The sequence below is a fragment of the Channa argus genome, chromosome 11 (assembly GCF_033026475.1).
Source record: "Channa argus isolate prfri chromosome 11, Channa argus male v1.0, whole genome shotgun sequence".
In the NCBI taxonomy this organism is placed as follows: Eukaryota; Metazoa; Chordata; class Actinopteri; order Anabantiformes; family Channidae; genus Channa; species Channa argus.
In genome coordinates, this window is record NC_090207.1 from 12,403,674 (window position 1) to 12,420,014 (window position 16,341).

General features: G+C 39.5%; 1 protein-coding gene across 2 annotated transcripts in view; it reads left to right on the forward strand.

Annotated features, from left to right (window-relative positions):
• Positions 1–383: 383 nt before the first annotated feature.
• ntrk2a (neurotrophic tyrosine kinase, receptor, type 2a) overlaps positions 384–16,341 on the forward strand; it is a 77,678-nt gene continuing 61,720 nt past the window's right edge. The window contains exons 1-5 of one of the 2 annotated variants that reach the window (XM_067521210.1): positions 384–1,070; positions 3,605–3,679; positions 4,870–4,941; positions 5,459–5,527; positions 6,336–6,484. In XM_067521210.1, coding sequence (XP_067377311.1) covers positions 817–1,070; positions 3,605–3,679; positions 4,870–4,941; positions 5,459–5,527; positions 6,336–6,484 — 619 coding nt within the window. In that variant the 5' untranslated portion in view covers positions 384–816. The remainder of the gene's footprint in view (positions 1,071–3,604; positions 3,680–4,869; positions 4,942–5,458; positions 5,528–6,335; positions 6,485–16,341) is intronic. The other variant, XM_067521211.1, reaches the window with a different exon arrangement.

Consider the following 16,341-nt stretch of genomic DNA (forward strand, 5'->3'; position numbering starts at 1 on the left):
AGAGAGAGGGAGAGGGAGGGAGAGAGAGAGAGACAGAGAGGGAGAGAGACAGAGAGAGAGACAGAGAGGAAGAGAGAGAGAGGGAAAGAGAGAGACAGAGAGGAAGTGAGAGGGAGAGAGAGAGAGACAGAGAAGGAGAGAGAGAGAGGGAGAGAGAGAAGGAGAGACAGAGAGGGAGAGAGAGTGAGAGAGAGGGGGAAAGAGAGACAGAGAGGGAGAGAGAGAGAGGGAGAGTGAGAAGGAGACACAGAGAGGGAGAGAGAGAGGGAGACAGAGGGGGGGGAAGAGAGAGACAGAGAAGGAGAGAGGGAGAGAGAGAAGGAGACAAAGAGGGAGAGGGAGGGGGGAAAGAGAGGGAGACAGAGAGGGAGAAAGAGAGAGAGACAGAGAGGGAGAGAGAGAGACAGAGAGTAAGGAGAGAGGGAGGGAGAGAGAGAAGGAGAGACAGAGAGGGGGAGAGAGAGGGAGAGAGATAGAGTGAGAGAGCGAGCTTTCTTGGCACACACCCGCCGGTGTGGCAGTGTGATTTTGACTGACTGGCTGAGTGACTGACGGGCGATCCTGGAGGAATCACACAGGACCGGGACGACACACTGTGCTGCTGTGCTTTTACACACCTTTCTTGCTGCCTTGTCTGTCAGCGTCATCACGGCTGATGGTTTTCTAGCCGCGCTGCCTATATCCACCTCAGCATCGGATTTTGCTTTTTTTTTTCTTCATCTCTCCTTTATTGGCCAAACCAGGGCTGATTCAAGCCAACCTGGGCCGGGCCGTGGGGCTGTTCAGCGAGCCTAATAGCTGAAGTTGGCACGCGAAATGAGCGCCTTGAGACCCGGGAGCGGGGCTCTCTCTTCGCCGGGGAGAGGGTATGGGTCGTGGAGGTGCTGGTGGTGGTGGGTTGTGGTAATCGGAGTGGCAGTGGGCTCCGGAGATCCTTGGATGTCCGCGGAGGCATGCCCGTCGTCTTGTTCCTGCAGCAGCACCAGGATCTCATGCGTGGATCCGGAGCGGGGTATCAATGCTTTCCCCGTCCTGCAGAGCGAGGCGGAGATGGAGAACATCAGCGACATGTGAGTGGCTCCGAGCATCATAGTCACAGAGGGGAGATGTTGGATTCTTAAGCGGTCCTAAAATCTTCACGTTTACCTGGCGTTTATCAAAGTCGCATTTCCCTATAACATTTTGCTACATGTATTTTCCTACAATTGTGTCTAGATCAGACTTTTGCAAAGAAAGAACAATGTCCGACTCAAATTTGATCTATTTCTTAAAACGAACCTTTACATTTACGAGGAGTGAACATTTGTGCCACTTCGGACATAAACGTAAGTGACACCGGTGTTTTCGGCACAGGTTTGTCTCGGACACGCAGAGTGTGTAACCTATGTTGCATAACAGACCCATTAGCACCACGGGTCACGCCAGTCTTTAACACCGGCGTGGAAATAATCCAATAAAAAAATATATAAATTCACCATATAAATAAATTGACAGACTTTATTGTGTCAGACAAAGCCCAGTCCGTGCGCGTGGGCGCGCGCGTGGTGTGTGTGTTTGGATTGAGACTCACTCCCCAGACGACGCTGTCCAAATGTTAGCACAGGCACCTCCCAAGATGCCCTACATGGCTGTATTTCAATGACCCGCAAAATCGATGCTAAAGGAAAAATAACTCAAATTCAGTGTCAACATTTTGCCTTTTGAGCTGCTGGTGAACATTCAAGAGGGTAAAATCTCAGTGTTCATTTGAAATGTACAGTACCCCCCCTTCACTGTCCTTTAATAAATGTCATTTAGGCCTAGAAATAAATTGAAACACGTCTAAGATTTTCAACCATACAGCAATTAAACAGGAGATTAAAATATGTAATTTCTGGAATATCTTTCTTGGCAAAGATAGACGGCCTTGTTGATAATGACTTTTGTCAGAGATAAACAATTTTTATCAGTGGCCTCGAAGAAGCCTTGAGAGAAGCTGTTTGAACGAGCCAGCAAGCTGGTGAAGAGCATTCACTCACTGCTTGGCTAATGTAAACAGACAGATTACTGATGATGATGCAGCCTCTAATTCTAAACGACCTTGCCAAAAAACCAGAAAGATAGTGTCCCCTATCTGTGTTAATTGGTTAGACTTTTATGAAATCTTGCACTGAAACCACACAATCTGACAGAATGCAATGAACTTTAACAGTTCCTGTACTTTGTGTTAATGTAACAAATTCTGATTAAAACAAATCACAATTAGTTCCCATCTGCTAAGAAAACGTTCTGCAGTAGTCCTTATTGTGGACGTGCCAGGATGGATGGACAGAATTTATTTATTTATTTATTTTTGGATTGACAAATCCAAAACTCCATCATTCATCATTTGTTAGAGTTGTAGTGATATTTGGGGCTGTTGGCCCGTTGTAAAATGAGGAGAAACAACAAAGAAAGAAAATGCAGCATTTCAGAGTTTTAAAGAAGACAATTAAGTTAATCATAAATACTGACTTCACTGCCACAGCCTACCAAGCTAATTGACAGATACCTAATAAACTTAACTCCTCCCAGCTCGCTAACAAATTTGTTAAAAACAACATTAACAATACTTAAATTTTTACTTGAGTACAGAGTTTGTGTACTTGTACCACCTCTGCACACCATGTGTCGCATTTTGCTGTGTATGGAGCTGTGTAGCCTTAGACCGCATGTTGACCCTGATCCTCCATGACAGAAAAACATCCACTAGTATTACGGTTGTGGCTCACACCACCTGGTGATTGTAATGTTGTGGCTGACTGTTTTGCTGACAGAACAATCTGACACTCTTTACTCTTTAGATAAGGAAATAAGGGAAGGTGATAAGCAATAAAGGGCCATTGCTGAACCTCTGTGTGTGGTATGGTGCAGTGTGTTAGAGCCTTAAAGCCTCCAGACAACCCCCGTAAAATATTATTATTGGATACGGTTTTCATTCGACTTGCATTAACAAAAATGGGATTATTTAAGGATAAATTCAGAGACTCTAAATGTTAGAGAAGTTGAACTGGCTCTTAGTCTAGTGAAGTCATGTAATGACCTTGGAAATCAATGAATCCAATTAGAATAGTCTTTGCTTCAGTTTCCCAGCCCGTTGCTGTATGTCACCATGTAAAAAAACATTGTTCATTGACCTTGTGATTCAACCAAACAATATGCGCAGCAACAAGACTGAGGGTTTTCGGCAGCACAGCGAACTCTTTGACTGTTACAACTTGTTTCCTCTACAAGAGAGTTTGCCATATGATATTTTCCGACGTCTGACCCTAAAGTTGCGATAGTCGAAAAGTAAAGTATCAGAATCTGTTCATACATTCGTTCACGTGAAGGAGTTGTCCAAAATCATCTCTCTGACAAGTCAAGTGCTTTGCTCAAGTGCAGCTGAGGAAATGAGACAAGCGAGCTGTTTCAGTTACCAGCTCCCATCTGTACCGTACATCAGCTGCTGTCCTCTACGAGTTAATAAAAACAAACTCTAATTATATAGGCTTATTATGTTTCTTTGTCTTGTTGAAATGACTCTGTTTATGCTTCCCCCTGTTAACAAATGCACCTCTCGACACACACTTGTATCTCTTGACAGTTACATTGCCAACCAGAGCAGCTTCTCCTCCATCAACGACAAAGACCTGCACTACTACAAGAATCTCAGGAACCTGTGAGTCTGTTAAGGCTTAAAAAATAAATAAATAGATAAAACAAAAAACTTCTCAGTTATTATCAATAGACACAAATGCTTTAGAAGTATTATACACAATGTATTATTTCATTTCTGTTTTTCCAAAAGTGTGTATTTGTTGTGTAAGCCATGTTGGATAAAAAATGTTCCTGTGCTGTGAATTAATAAGGTCTTACAACTTAAAGCAGGTAGAAGAACTTTTGAACACTCTACAATGACTTGGCTTTTTTTGTCCACTATGTGAGATATATGTATTTACTTTAATGAGAATAATGCCTCCCACTTTACTTAGGTAATAATAATATCCATGTGTGATGCTATAAAATTCTGTTTCCCCAAGTTTTTTTTGCAGTTGGTGTGTTTCGCTGTATTATTTTGTTTCAAAATCTAAAGCACTACAGTGTCATAATCTGTTAAGTAGACACTACTCTTTTCATTTCCTGCCAGTGTATTACATTGGTAGACAGATTAGTACAAAGCACGTTACACACTTCAAGTGTATATTCGTTTAATTGTGGTTGCATCCAGTGGGAGCAAAGCTCTAACTGCAGACAGGATGAGTGTTGTGTTCAATTCACGATCAACAGTCCTGTGTGTCTAAGGAATACATTACAAACAATTACAGCCTTGATAATTTGTGAGAGAGACCATAAAACAGATGTGATAAAAGAGTGTAAAATTTTCACTATACATTTTAAACGAGGAAATGAAAATCTTTAGTAAAGGTCAATCAGAAAACATCATTAGAGCCAACTTCACATAAACTTATAGTCTTACTTCCTCACGTGAGCTCACTTCAGGCACGTACTCTCTGGCCTCCTGCTTTTAACAGTACTGAGTAATGTACAGCATGTACCAATTAAACTAACTAACTTACTAACTATATGTATATATATGTGTGTGTGTGTGTGTGTATGTATATATATATATATATATATATATATATATATACACACACACACACACATTATATATACATATTATATACATATTATGTGTGTGTATATATATATATATATATATATATATATATATATATATATACACACACACACACACACATTTATATTTGATCCCTGGTACCAAATCTTGTTGATTATGTTAGGGATATTAATAAGTGCACCGGTCATGAAGATGTTGATCGTGTTGTTGTGTTTGTTTTTTGTCAGAACGGTGACCAACAGCAGACTAACATATGTATCAAAGCTGGCCTTTCAGAACAATCTCAAGTTACAGTATCTGTAAGTAAAAAACTTCCATCATAATGTGTGACGCTCTGTGACCAATATTCTCATTTGATTGACTCTGTTAAGGTTGATACTGGTAAAGGTTAGCTACAGATTAAATTTATGTTTTACATTCATTCATTTACTGCTTCATTATTCTTGTTTAAACTGATTGTTTTCACTATACACTACAAGTGGTGTAGTGTTTAGTAGTAGAGTAATTTAAGTGCAAATAAATGTCAAAGAAATGGATAATGAAATCCACATCAGGTTCTCATGAAACAGGATTTATAATTGACTGTCAAATTTCCGATCCTTGCAAACACAATTAAAGTTAGATAGTAATTCTACTTGTACTATTACTCCACTTAAGGTTAATTGTCACCTTCTTCAGAGGGCAAAACTTTTAATGAGAAAAATATTACGTTATCTCTTGGGCACGTAAAACTTTGCCGTTAGCTGCTGTAATATCAACCTAATATTTTGTTGTGCTATTACAATCTCATTCCGTCACGTTCGATTTAATTTCTAGGAATCTGAAAGATAACAACCTGTCATCACTTTCCTGGAGGATATTCAGACACCTCAACATCTCTTATCTGTGAGTTCAATGGAGCCTTCACTATCAGTCTGTCCATCTCTGTGTCTGTCTGTCTCTCCGTCTGTTCATGGCTCTCTTTTACCCCGAGGTAAAATCATACTCTGCAGATTAACACAGGCCTATTTCAACTGTGATGCTAGCTATACATTTCTAATGTGGTGCTTAAGAGTTTGGTTTATTGCCCAATGCAATACTAGATGTTCCTGCAGCAAGAATATTATTATGATTCATTAATTTAGATTTACCCATTAGAGTGAAAACTGAGATCTTCTCCGGTGATAATCAAGGGCTCAGCGTGTTTGTTTTTTCATATGGCTCCACTGGCTCCCTCATGTCCTCATGGTAACTCTAGGATGTAACTGCATGCGGCCAAAAAATATTCAAGCACATAAGATCTCTTATCATTTTTGCTCCACAGTTTGTGTTTGTTGACATGACTCCTCCAGATAACCAAACCTGGATGACTGAGAACCTAGTAAAACAAAATATAACATGTTAATTAGCGAACTTCAGAGGAGATGGTTGGCAGATTTTATTATATTTGGCAGAGCCAGTCTAGCCATTTCCCATTTTCTGCTTATTCTAAATAAAGTTAACAAACAAATCAAAATCACAGCAATCCACTCATTAGACTAATGGCTGGAAAGCAAAGTATCTCTAAAAAAAAACACTGACACGATGGTGTGACAGATGCCCTGTAGTTGAGCTACTTTTTTTTAAACAAATCTTTTTTGTAAATTCTCTCCTACACTCTGCTGCTCACTGTTCTTGGCAGTTCTTGACTGTGTGTGTGTGTGTATGTGTGTAGGATCCTGTCAGGTAACCCTCTGCACTGTTCCTGTGACAACATGTGGATCAAGCTGTGGTTAGGGGAGGAAGCAGACACTCAGGAGCTGCGCTGCATTGAAGATGGAGGAGGACGCAAGTTGCTATCCAGACTGACACTCCCTAACTGTGGTGAGGACTTAGACACACACACAATCACACACACACACACACACACACACACAAAGTAAGGAGCTGGATAAGACATCAACAAGATGTTGCAGAGTGCAAAGTGTTGCAGCAGCTGTAGGAAAAGTAGCCTAATCCTAATGGTTTCCGATACAAATATTTTTCTAAACCTTTGTTTTTATTGCCCAGTGCTCTTATGTGTTTTGCATGTGTCTGGCACATGTCTATGTAAATGCATAACCGTGTCTGTGTTTGCCTAAATGCGCATTTGGTTATGTGCAGGACATATGTGTCAAATATTTGGCAGAGAAGTTGTGGGACGTGATTGGCTGGAGAAAGTGAAGTGTGCTGTTAAATCCTATGTGAATAATTATAAAATAAAATCCATGCACTGACAATAGTCAGTGCAGTATATGCTCACATATTCTCACTGCATATATATTTACACTGGTGCGGTTTGGGAACTTCTACAAGCTACACTAAAATATATTACTTTTGTAGACCACAGAACTTTGCAATGCAAAAATCCTGCAATGTCTGATGATGACAGAATGAACACATGATCATGCACACTGAAAGCCCAGCTTTATATAGGGCTTGGTATTTGCTGGGTGTTACTGAAAGGCCCCTGACATTAAATGTGCTGACGTTAGCTCTGTCCTGTACAGGTTTTTTTAATGTGATGCATAGACTAGCTGCTAGATGGTGGAGAGAGAAAAGTGTGACATATTGGAGTGTGTGTGTGTGTGTGTGTGTGTATGAGAGAGAGAGAGAGAGAGAGAGAGAGAGAGAGAGCTAGAGAGAGAGCGATGGAGGAAGTTGTGTCATTTTACGGACTGGTTGTATTCATCTGAGACATTTGCTTGTCGTTGTGGAAAGGTCACTGTACAGAACATTATGAAAGCATGAAGACATTATACTGAGAACATGATCAGTGAGTCTCAAGGATGCTGAGCGAGGAACTTTCACTGCATGGGAGATGAAGTGTTACTGTATGGTATGTTCCATTTGCACTTGAAAGTTCCGAGTTGAAAATTTCTAATAGAACCCCTGAAGTTCAACCTGTGACTTGGTTAGAAATCGAAAAAACTTAGAAAAAACTAAAAAAAGGCTGCTCTGTAGTTATATAAAGTTATTTGCATTTCTGTATCATTTGTGTCCAATTAAAACAGTTGTACACATAATCCTACCCAACTTCTATCAGAGGATATACTGTTGAATATTGAAATTTATTAGCAGGAGATACCACAAAGTTGGTTGTTATAAACTGCTATTCGTACCCTGGCTAGAGCTGATGTAATTGATGTAATGATGTAATTTTGAGTTCTGACTTCCAAATTCCAGCGTTAATGGAATGGATCAATATAAAGACCATCTGCACATTGTCTTATTGCACCGGTGACCTGCCGTCAAACAGCAGATTTTATTTTCTTTTTCTCTGAATCATCATGTATTGAATTGGGATGGAATATGCAGAGAGCTTTATAAATACAGTACATTGTACTGCAACAGCAATAATGACATTTTCAATGAGCAGTGAGCAGCCGTTCAACATGTTTAATTTGTGAGAAAAATATGCATTTTTCTTTTGAGTTGCTTAGTGCTTCTGAATGAAGTACCCCTGAATAAGGAACAGCCCACAACAGCTCGAACAATTACTTACAGTACAAGTGTAATGTCAAGCTAACTAGCAAGCTTTCTGTCACTCAAGGACAGACTTCCACATACCACAAACCTTTTATGTGTTGCTTATGTGAGTGTTTATCAAGCTTTAATGTATAAATGTCAGCAGTTAATTGATGCTTTATTCTTCCCTTCTATATAATCTACTGCATGAATTATTCATAAATTTGGACTCTCCTGTTCATAAACATGGTCAGATTACAACTTGACCTGTCTCTGAATGTCTGAGACTGACCTGGTCTCACTCTGTTTAAAAAAACTCTTCGACATCAGCCTGAATTTTTCGGTGTTCATAGACACAAATCAGGCTGAACTAAGCATTCAGTAATAATTTAGAGCTTGATCTAGGTACGCAAATTAAAATCAGATTGGGGGAATAAATCCAGTCAGATCTGTTTTGTTACTGTGAAGTGAGAGCCTAAATATTTTTTATGTCTCCTTTAAATTTATAAGCACAAATGCTTTATATGCTTCAATTAAAAATGAATAGCATTTCTTTCTCTAATGAGCCCGGATATGAATCCTAAAGTATCTTTGCCATTACTGTTTACAGAGCAAATGACCTGGTCAAAAAATTGTTCAGGGCAGTTGGGAGGCAGAGGACAAAAGCAGTAAGTTTGCTTGCAGGAAGCTAACAATGTCATTGATAACTCCTATTGATCTGTCCCTCTGCCTCCTATCCATTTCAGAGGCTATTTTTGGCTTTAGCACAACAGGGCCCCTGGAGAGACGGGCAGGGGACCCCCTGGCAGAGTGACATATGAGGAGGAGGACATGGTGGGGCAGGGGTGCCAAATAATGCCCCAGGGCGGGCAGTGATACACCCAAAGACCTCTCAGTCTGGCCAAACTGCTGGCCTTTTCCTCGCTGTCATTTTTCTCACTATCTGTTGCTTCTCCCTCTCTCTGGCTATCATTCCGCCTCTCTATTACTAATTTTCCATCTGTCTGTCTGCTTCATGTATGGCTGTTTGTCCTTCCGTATGCCTGAACATTTCTGAGTGACAGAGGAGAAAAGCACAAAGGAGAGGAAGTTCCCAGTGATGCCCTTAGGCTGACACTGATCTCTAAGGCCACCCGCATATGTCTCTCTCTCTCTCGCTCTCTGTTTCTCTCTGGCGACTGTTTACTGGTGGAGCTCCACTCAAAAAAGGCAGGCAAACATAGACTGGTCCCACTGTTGACCAACACAAAACCCGCTGCTCAGATGTTGCTGCAGCTCCAAGCCTATGCAGTGTGAAAATAAGTGTGTCACTCAGGAAAAATGTTCACACAGCTGTAGGTATTAAAATTCCTCAACGTACTTGTTGTTAATTGGAGGATTAAACACACATACACACACACACAAACTAAAAAAGAAATCCATAAACTAATATTAAAGAAGATTTACATTAGCATCCTTACATTTAAGCCTTTTTATGATTATAGTCATTACACCTTAAGTTGCTGGGTTCGGAGGGATCAGATGAACTCTGCAAAAAGTATAAATGTTGATAATTGAAACCAGCTGTCCTGAGCAAAGGAGCTTTTTCCATTTGCTGTGGAAATAACAGCATACTGTATGTATTACCAGACCTCTGCAAGTCACATCACAGAACTGGTGCACTCCGTCTTCATCTGTCAGTTCATTTGTTTGGCTGCCATAACTGTTATCAGGCTTCTTTGCCCTTTGTCTTTGCTTTTTGGTGCCCATATATTTGATTGTTGCCCGGCATTTTTCTTCTCCAATGTACAACCCCAATTCCAGAAAAGATGGGAGAAGGTGTAAACGTGAAAAAAACAGAGTGCAATGATTTGCAAATCTCATCAAACCATATCTTATTCACAATAGAATATTTAAAAAATATCAGCCGTTGAAACTGAGAACTTTTACCATTTCATGGAAAACATTAGTTCAATTTGAACTTGATGGCAGCAACACATCTCAGAAAAGTTGGAAGAGCGGCAAAAGGCTGGAAAATTAATGGGTGCAAATCAAAACTAATGACAACTAATTTGGTTAATTGGCAACAGGTCAGTAACATGACTGGGTATAAAAGGAGCATTTAAGAGAGGCAGAGCCTCTCTGAATGTAGAGATGGGCAGCGGTTCACCAATCTGTGATAAAATGCACCAAAAAATTGTGGAACAATTTGAGAAAAAAACGGTCTCAACATAAAACTGTAAAGACTTTGAAGATCCCACCAAATACAGTATCTAATATCATCAAAATTTCTAGAGAATCAAGAGAAATTTCTGTGCACAAGGGACAAGGGAGTAGGTCAAAACTGGAAGCGTGTGATCTTTAGGCCTTCAGGCAGCATGATTCTCTACTGGACATCACTGCATGGGCTCAGGAACACTTCCAGCATGGGAAAACATTCCAACAACTGGTCTCCTTACTTCTCAGACATTTACAGACAGTTGTTAAAAGACGAGGGGATGTTACACATTGGTAAACATTACTCTCTTTCAACTTTTTTGAGATGTGTTGCTGCCATCAAATACAAAATGAGCTAAAATATTCAATGAAATGGTGAAATGTCTTAGTTTCAACAAGTGATACATTGTTTATATATCATTTTATGTATATTGTAATTAAAATGTGGGTTGATGAGATTTGCAAATCAATGCATTTTGTTTTTATTTATGTTTCCACATCCTCCCAACTTTTTTGCAAATGGGGTTGCTCACATAGACACAGTATTTTTTATTCTCAATAACTTTTCTTTTCACTCTTCTTTATGTATATTGTGCTCTTACAGTTTTGAAACACAATAGTCATTTATTGTGTTTCAAAACTGTAAGAGCACAATATACATCTATACCAGTCTATACTATAGTCTATACCAACAAGGGGCTCAGTCACTCAGAGGTTAGGAAAAAAGTATTAACCCACAAGACCCAAAGGCTGTGATCCTAAAACCAAACACAACACAAAGAACATCAGCCTGGTGCAGATTGACAGACACAGATTAGGTTGTCTTAAAATTCTGATTGTTTTATGAGGCTTTTAACTATTTTAAACGTAATGGAGACAAAGTTTAGTGGTATCTCAGTTAGGGTCTGCTTCTTTCCTTTTAAGGCCATAAGTAAGGAATTACCAACAGAAAGGTTCAAGAGAGTTTAAAAGGGACCACAGTTTAAAAAACAGAAGAGCATAGCTGGACAAAAATATTGACTAAATAACATTAATAGGAATATAAAGAAAGTAGTCTCTAATGTTTGGCTATGGGCAAAGATAGGTTGCTTACAGTCTTAAAATTCAGTGAGCCTGCCTCTGACAAGATATAGCTGGACCAGCTCAGTATCACATTCTGTGACTATGCAGGTAGTAATTTGTAATTGATGTAAAAAACTAATGTTATGGTGGAGGAGGTGGGTGATGGGCAACAAGCCCTTTTGATCCTTTTTAGGATGATAAATAGTCTTCAAATAGTCTTTTAGAACCATGAATGTTAACCATAATTTGTGTGCCATAATGGCAGCAGTTCTTTAACCCTATCTACCTTTGGATATGTTTTTAAGAATAATATAATGTTGGTATAGAACCTAAACAAAATGCTATATCATCCAATAATAAACCAAAATAGATAATTAAATTAAGGAAATAAAGTTCAACCCAACATGATGAAATATTAAGTTAGACTATTGTAAACAAGTGCTTAAAATGATTTGGCACAATAACTCACATGTAGCAATCCTTAATTTACAAAACAGAGAAGGCAGCTACAGTATTGGCCTATTGCAGGAACATTAAACCGTATAAATGATCTGATGTCAGAGTCATAGCAATCCAAGTGTCAGTCTGACTTATGGGCAGAAAATCAATTATCTATAAAATATTCTGAGATTTAAAGCTGCTCAGCCAGTCTTGGCTCTTAGTTTGATCCATGTTGCTTTAAATTCTTTGAAGTAAAGTGATTTTCTGAATCCCATAAGGCATAGACAGGCTTTAAACTGTGTTTGAAAAACAGAATCATGTGGCAGCAAACTCAGTGAATAAACTAGAATCTGTTTTGTCTGAGTCTCTAGCACATTTCCCCCTATCACTTTAATTTGACAAAGATTCCCCTCTCCCCCACCGGCTTCTACATCTCCTCAGAATTCACCACATCTCTGTCGTGAAAAGCATTACCGAACAAATGTGAATACTTCTCTAAATACCAATTTGGATGAACCTTTTGTGGCCTATAACAAGACCTGACAACAATGACACCTCCAACAATCATGCTGAAGAGTGTTGTGGCATATTGTGCGGAGGCTTCGACTCAGAGAGCAGTGGATATTTTCCTTTTTAACTCGAGCTGTTAGAAGCTACTATGTTCTGCGTCACATCACTGGGGCAGATCCCTGATACTGTAGCAGTTATTCACACCCATTTATGGTACAAGCGTTCGGTAAACGAAGACAGTATGTATACAAGGCATGTCAAGGACTGGTATGTTGCTTCTAAAGTTAGCAGTTTTGATCTCTAATAAAGATTGAAAATAAGGACCTATAATAAGATATAGTATAATATATATAGTATGCCTTACTAACCAGAGAGCAGTTGGAATACAGGTTTAAATTATGTGCTGTTCAAAAGCCAAAATACCCCTCCTCCCGAAAAATGCCATTAACCAAGTGCATTGTTTGATGTATGTAAGATTTACGTAAAATAAGAAAGCACAGGCTAACTTTGGATAAATGAGCGAATGACTGAAAATAAAAGTGAAATGTATTGTAAGTGTTAGACTGTCAACTCTTCTCTTTCTCAAAATTAAATTCTGAATATATAACCAAAATAAAAATAATACCAACATAAGCCAGAGCTTTTACACCTGGTGGAGTTTAACCAACCTAAACATCTATGGGATATTTTTGGCCACCACTTCACCACCACTATCATCATTATCACCTCCAAACTAGGCTGTTCATTATGTTCTCTTCAGTACAGTTGCCAGTAGACTTGGAGATCATTGATTTAGTTTTTTTTGACAAAACACTTCAAACTCGAGGTTGACCTGCAAGCTTTCTTACAGCTGTGTTGCAAAGTCAGTGAATTGAGTTTGCACAGTGAGGCATCTCTTGACATACAGTAATTATTATGATTACATTTAAAGCGCCATAAACCTCAGGAAAGTGCTAGTTGGTGGTTTTTCTTTTCTGTTACGTTTTCTGTAATATACGTATATGTTCAGAGTCACATCTTACCTCTATTAACACGGCAGATAAGAATTTTGTTTTGTGCACTTCTATGGTTCCACATATTGCACTCATTTTTTCTCAAATATGCAAAAACAAGGATCAGTTATATTATTGCTGTTAGTGAACATAACAATACTGTATTGTATATGAAAAAAGTAGTTTGGTCTATAGGTTTCAGGTTAGTTCAAATTTCTTCTCCTTCTGCTCCTTTTGTTTTATCTTATCTGCCCCATGCGTGTATTATTATTACTACAAGAAAGAAATGCTAACTTTCTATCTGGCTTCTGAATGTTGTGCATTAGGAATAACGGTGTTCAGTAATTCCTAATGCACAACCCTCTGTAGACACATCACACATCACAACTGGTTGCAGGTGGGCTGTAGCATGGGACAAACACTAAAGCACACAGCAGTGAAATATTTCCTAAGAGACTGGTCTACTGTGCTGTTTCATCCTGCTTCCTCATTCTGAATGCAGAAACAGCAAGTGTCACCGGTGGTGCAATTGTCAAATCACTAAATAATTGTAACAAGAGGTCTATCAATTGTATAAAAACCAGGCATTTGAGGTTTTTAACAATTTTATTCAGTTTTCTTGGCTTCATGGGGTGTAGTTGTGTGTGTGTGTGGTCTTTGTGAGTGACCTGCAGATGGCTGTAGCGCAAGTAGAAAGCTGATTCACTGAGAGCCTGTTAAGATATGTGGTCCTGATATGGCAGCTGGCCTGCCACCACTGAAATGACTGTTTTTTAGTGCGTCTCACAGTGATTGAGTGGGTTGCCGTAGTGATAAGTGGGTTTCCCTAGTGATAAGCCTCGTGCTGATGGACAGAGGAGGTTGGGAAAGGGGCGTGGGGGGTTGATAAGAAATTGGTCTAGTTTTAGCCACAGTTGCTGTAGACACCCATTTTTTCCCCTCTCTTCCTTGTGTTCTTGTGTTATCACATCTTTTTCTCTTTATTTTATTCTCATCTTGTTTTCTTTTGTTCTTTTCTTTGTGAGAAAGACCTCCACACAAGTAAACTAGGCAAAGAGCAATGGTCTGCACCTGGGCAACCCTGTTCCCTACAAATTATGTTTATATTTTCTTACTGCATTAAGTTTTCAAAAAACTATAATCATGTGCACAGTGGTGTGCTCATTAATCGAAATGCCAGTATTGGGCATTGAGCCTGGTTCTGTCTTTGTGTACTTGTAGTCTTAAAATTCTTCCGATACTGCACCCCGTACCACGTTAGGAGGTGAAGAATGTCAGTGGTTTAGAGCTCTGCTGTGCTAAAGTCTTAGCAACAGCAAGGGTTATAAAGTTACTATAATATTACCTGAACTTATTATACCTTCATATTTCTCTGTAGACTCTACAGCCCACGTTGTCTGCGCTTCCTAATCCAGGATATCACCCTAAATCTATGCTTTGTTCATCTTTTTTCCTTTTCTTTTTGTTCCTTTTAGCAAAATTGCTCTGTCTAATAAATACTGCTGTATTTGTTTTAGCAGAAGAATGGGGAACTTGCATAAGTGCAATGGTCAATGGTCCCTAGTATTAACACAGTGAGAATATGTTGATTACATAAATAGCAATTTGCAAAATACTTTATTAGTGAATATATCAGCAAAATTCTCCAATAGAACTGTTCTTTTTCACCAAAACATCTAATCTCCAGTGTAACATCTAGTTTTTATACAATGCTAGATAAAGATTGTAGGCCTAATAAAAGCGCTTCACACTGCTTCTTATTCACTCATTTGCACTCACAATCGTACTCACACCAATGGGGGAGCTGGCCAACACTCACCGGGAGCAACTAAGTTGGGGTTAGATGTCTTACTCAAGGACACTTTAACATGTGCGTAGACGACCACTCTACCTTCCTGTGTCACAGTTTTAATATAAATTTTGTGAGGCACGATTAACCATGAGAGAGAGGAGATGTGTCTCCCTGTGTCTCCCTGTGGCCCCTGGGTGGTGCAGGAAAAGTACAAAAGTGTTAAGGTTGTTTTTAAAAATTAATGAATAAGAGAAAGCAACTTTGGAGGACGCAGAGGAAAAAATGTGTGCCAAGTTGTCTAAGAGTTTGGTTACTAATAAATTGGTGGACTTAACTCTGTGGAGCAGGCAGGTCATCGTACCTCTACCCAGGGGCCCCGTTATGTACTGTAACTGTGGTAGAAGGTGAACCAGGACTTATTAATGTGGACAGAGGCTTATTTAGGCCAAGTAAAGCTGCCCTGTGGTTGTGGATCTAGCTGGATCGAAACTGCCTTGCCACTGTTGAGGAGGGCTGGATGATGTCATCAATGTTTGGCTGATGACAAACATTTGTTCTTTCTACAGTCTGAGCAGATGGCTCTTATCCCTTTTTTAACCTTCAGCTTAGGAGAATTCAGTTCTGTCAGGAAGATGCCGCTCTACCAGATCTGCGTTAAAGTGTTAAATCTTTGCTCTCTAGCAAGGATTAAGGCGTTGAGGTGGGCTGAGTTCTTTGGCTCAGATTTTGTCCTGAAAGGGAACCATGCTCCTGCTCCAAGTCGGGCAATTGACCTGTGAAAGATTGTACATATGTCCATAGAGACAAACAGACACATAACACACTCAGATCCTAGTTCCAAGGCCTACTGAAAGCTTGATGCGAGATGGATTATGCATAGTAGAGGACGTGGACAATATGGAGGTGACATGGGCAGAGTGGGGGGTGTCATGTGGTAACTGAGTATATACACTTTTTTCTTAATCTTTTGCCACTTTCCCCCTTTTTTCAATAACAAACTTAACAAGATTCTTTTCTTTTGTTCATGACAGTGCAACTCTGTGTGTAATAATGTACTTAAATCTCTCTTCTTTTTTCTCGTCTCAATAAATAATGTTTTTGGACAGAGAACAAGTGTGGTGGGACTGAATGAGTCGGATTGGTCATGCCCAGGTCACCGCCTGGTCAGCACTGTAAACACACACACACACACACACACACACCTAAGCCTGTGCCATAACCTTAACCATCAGAACTAAATG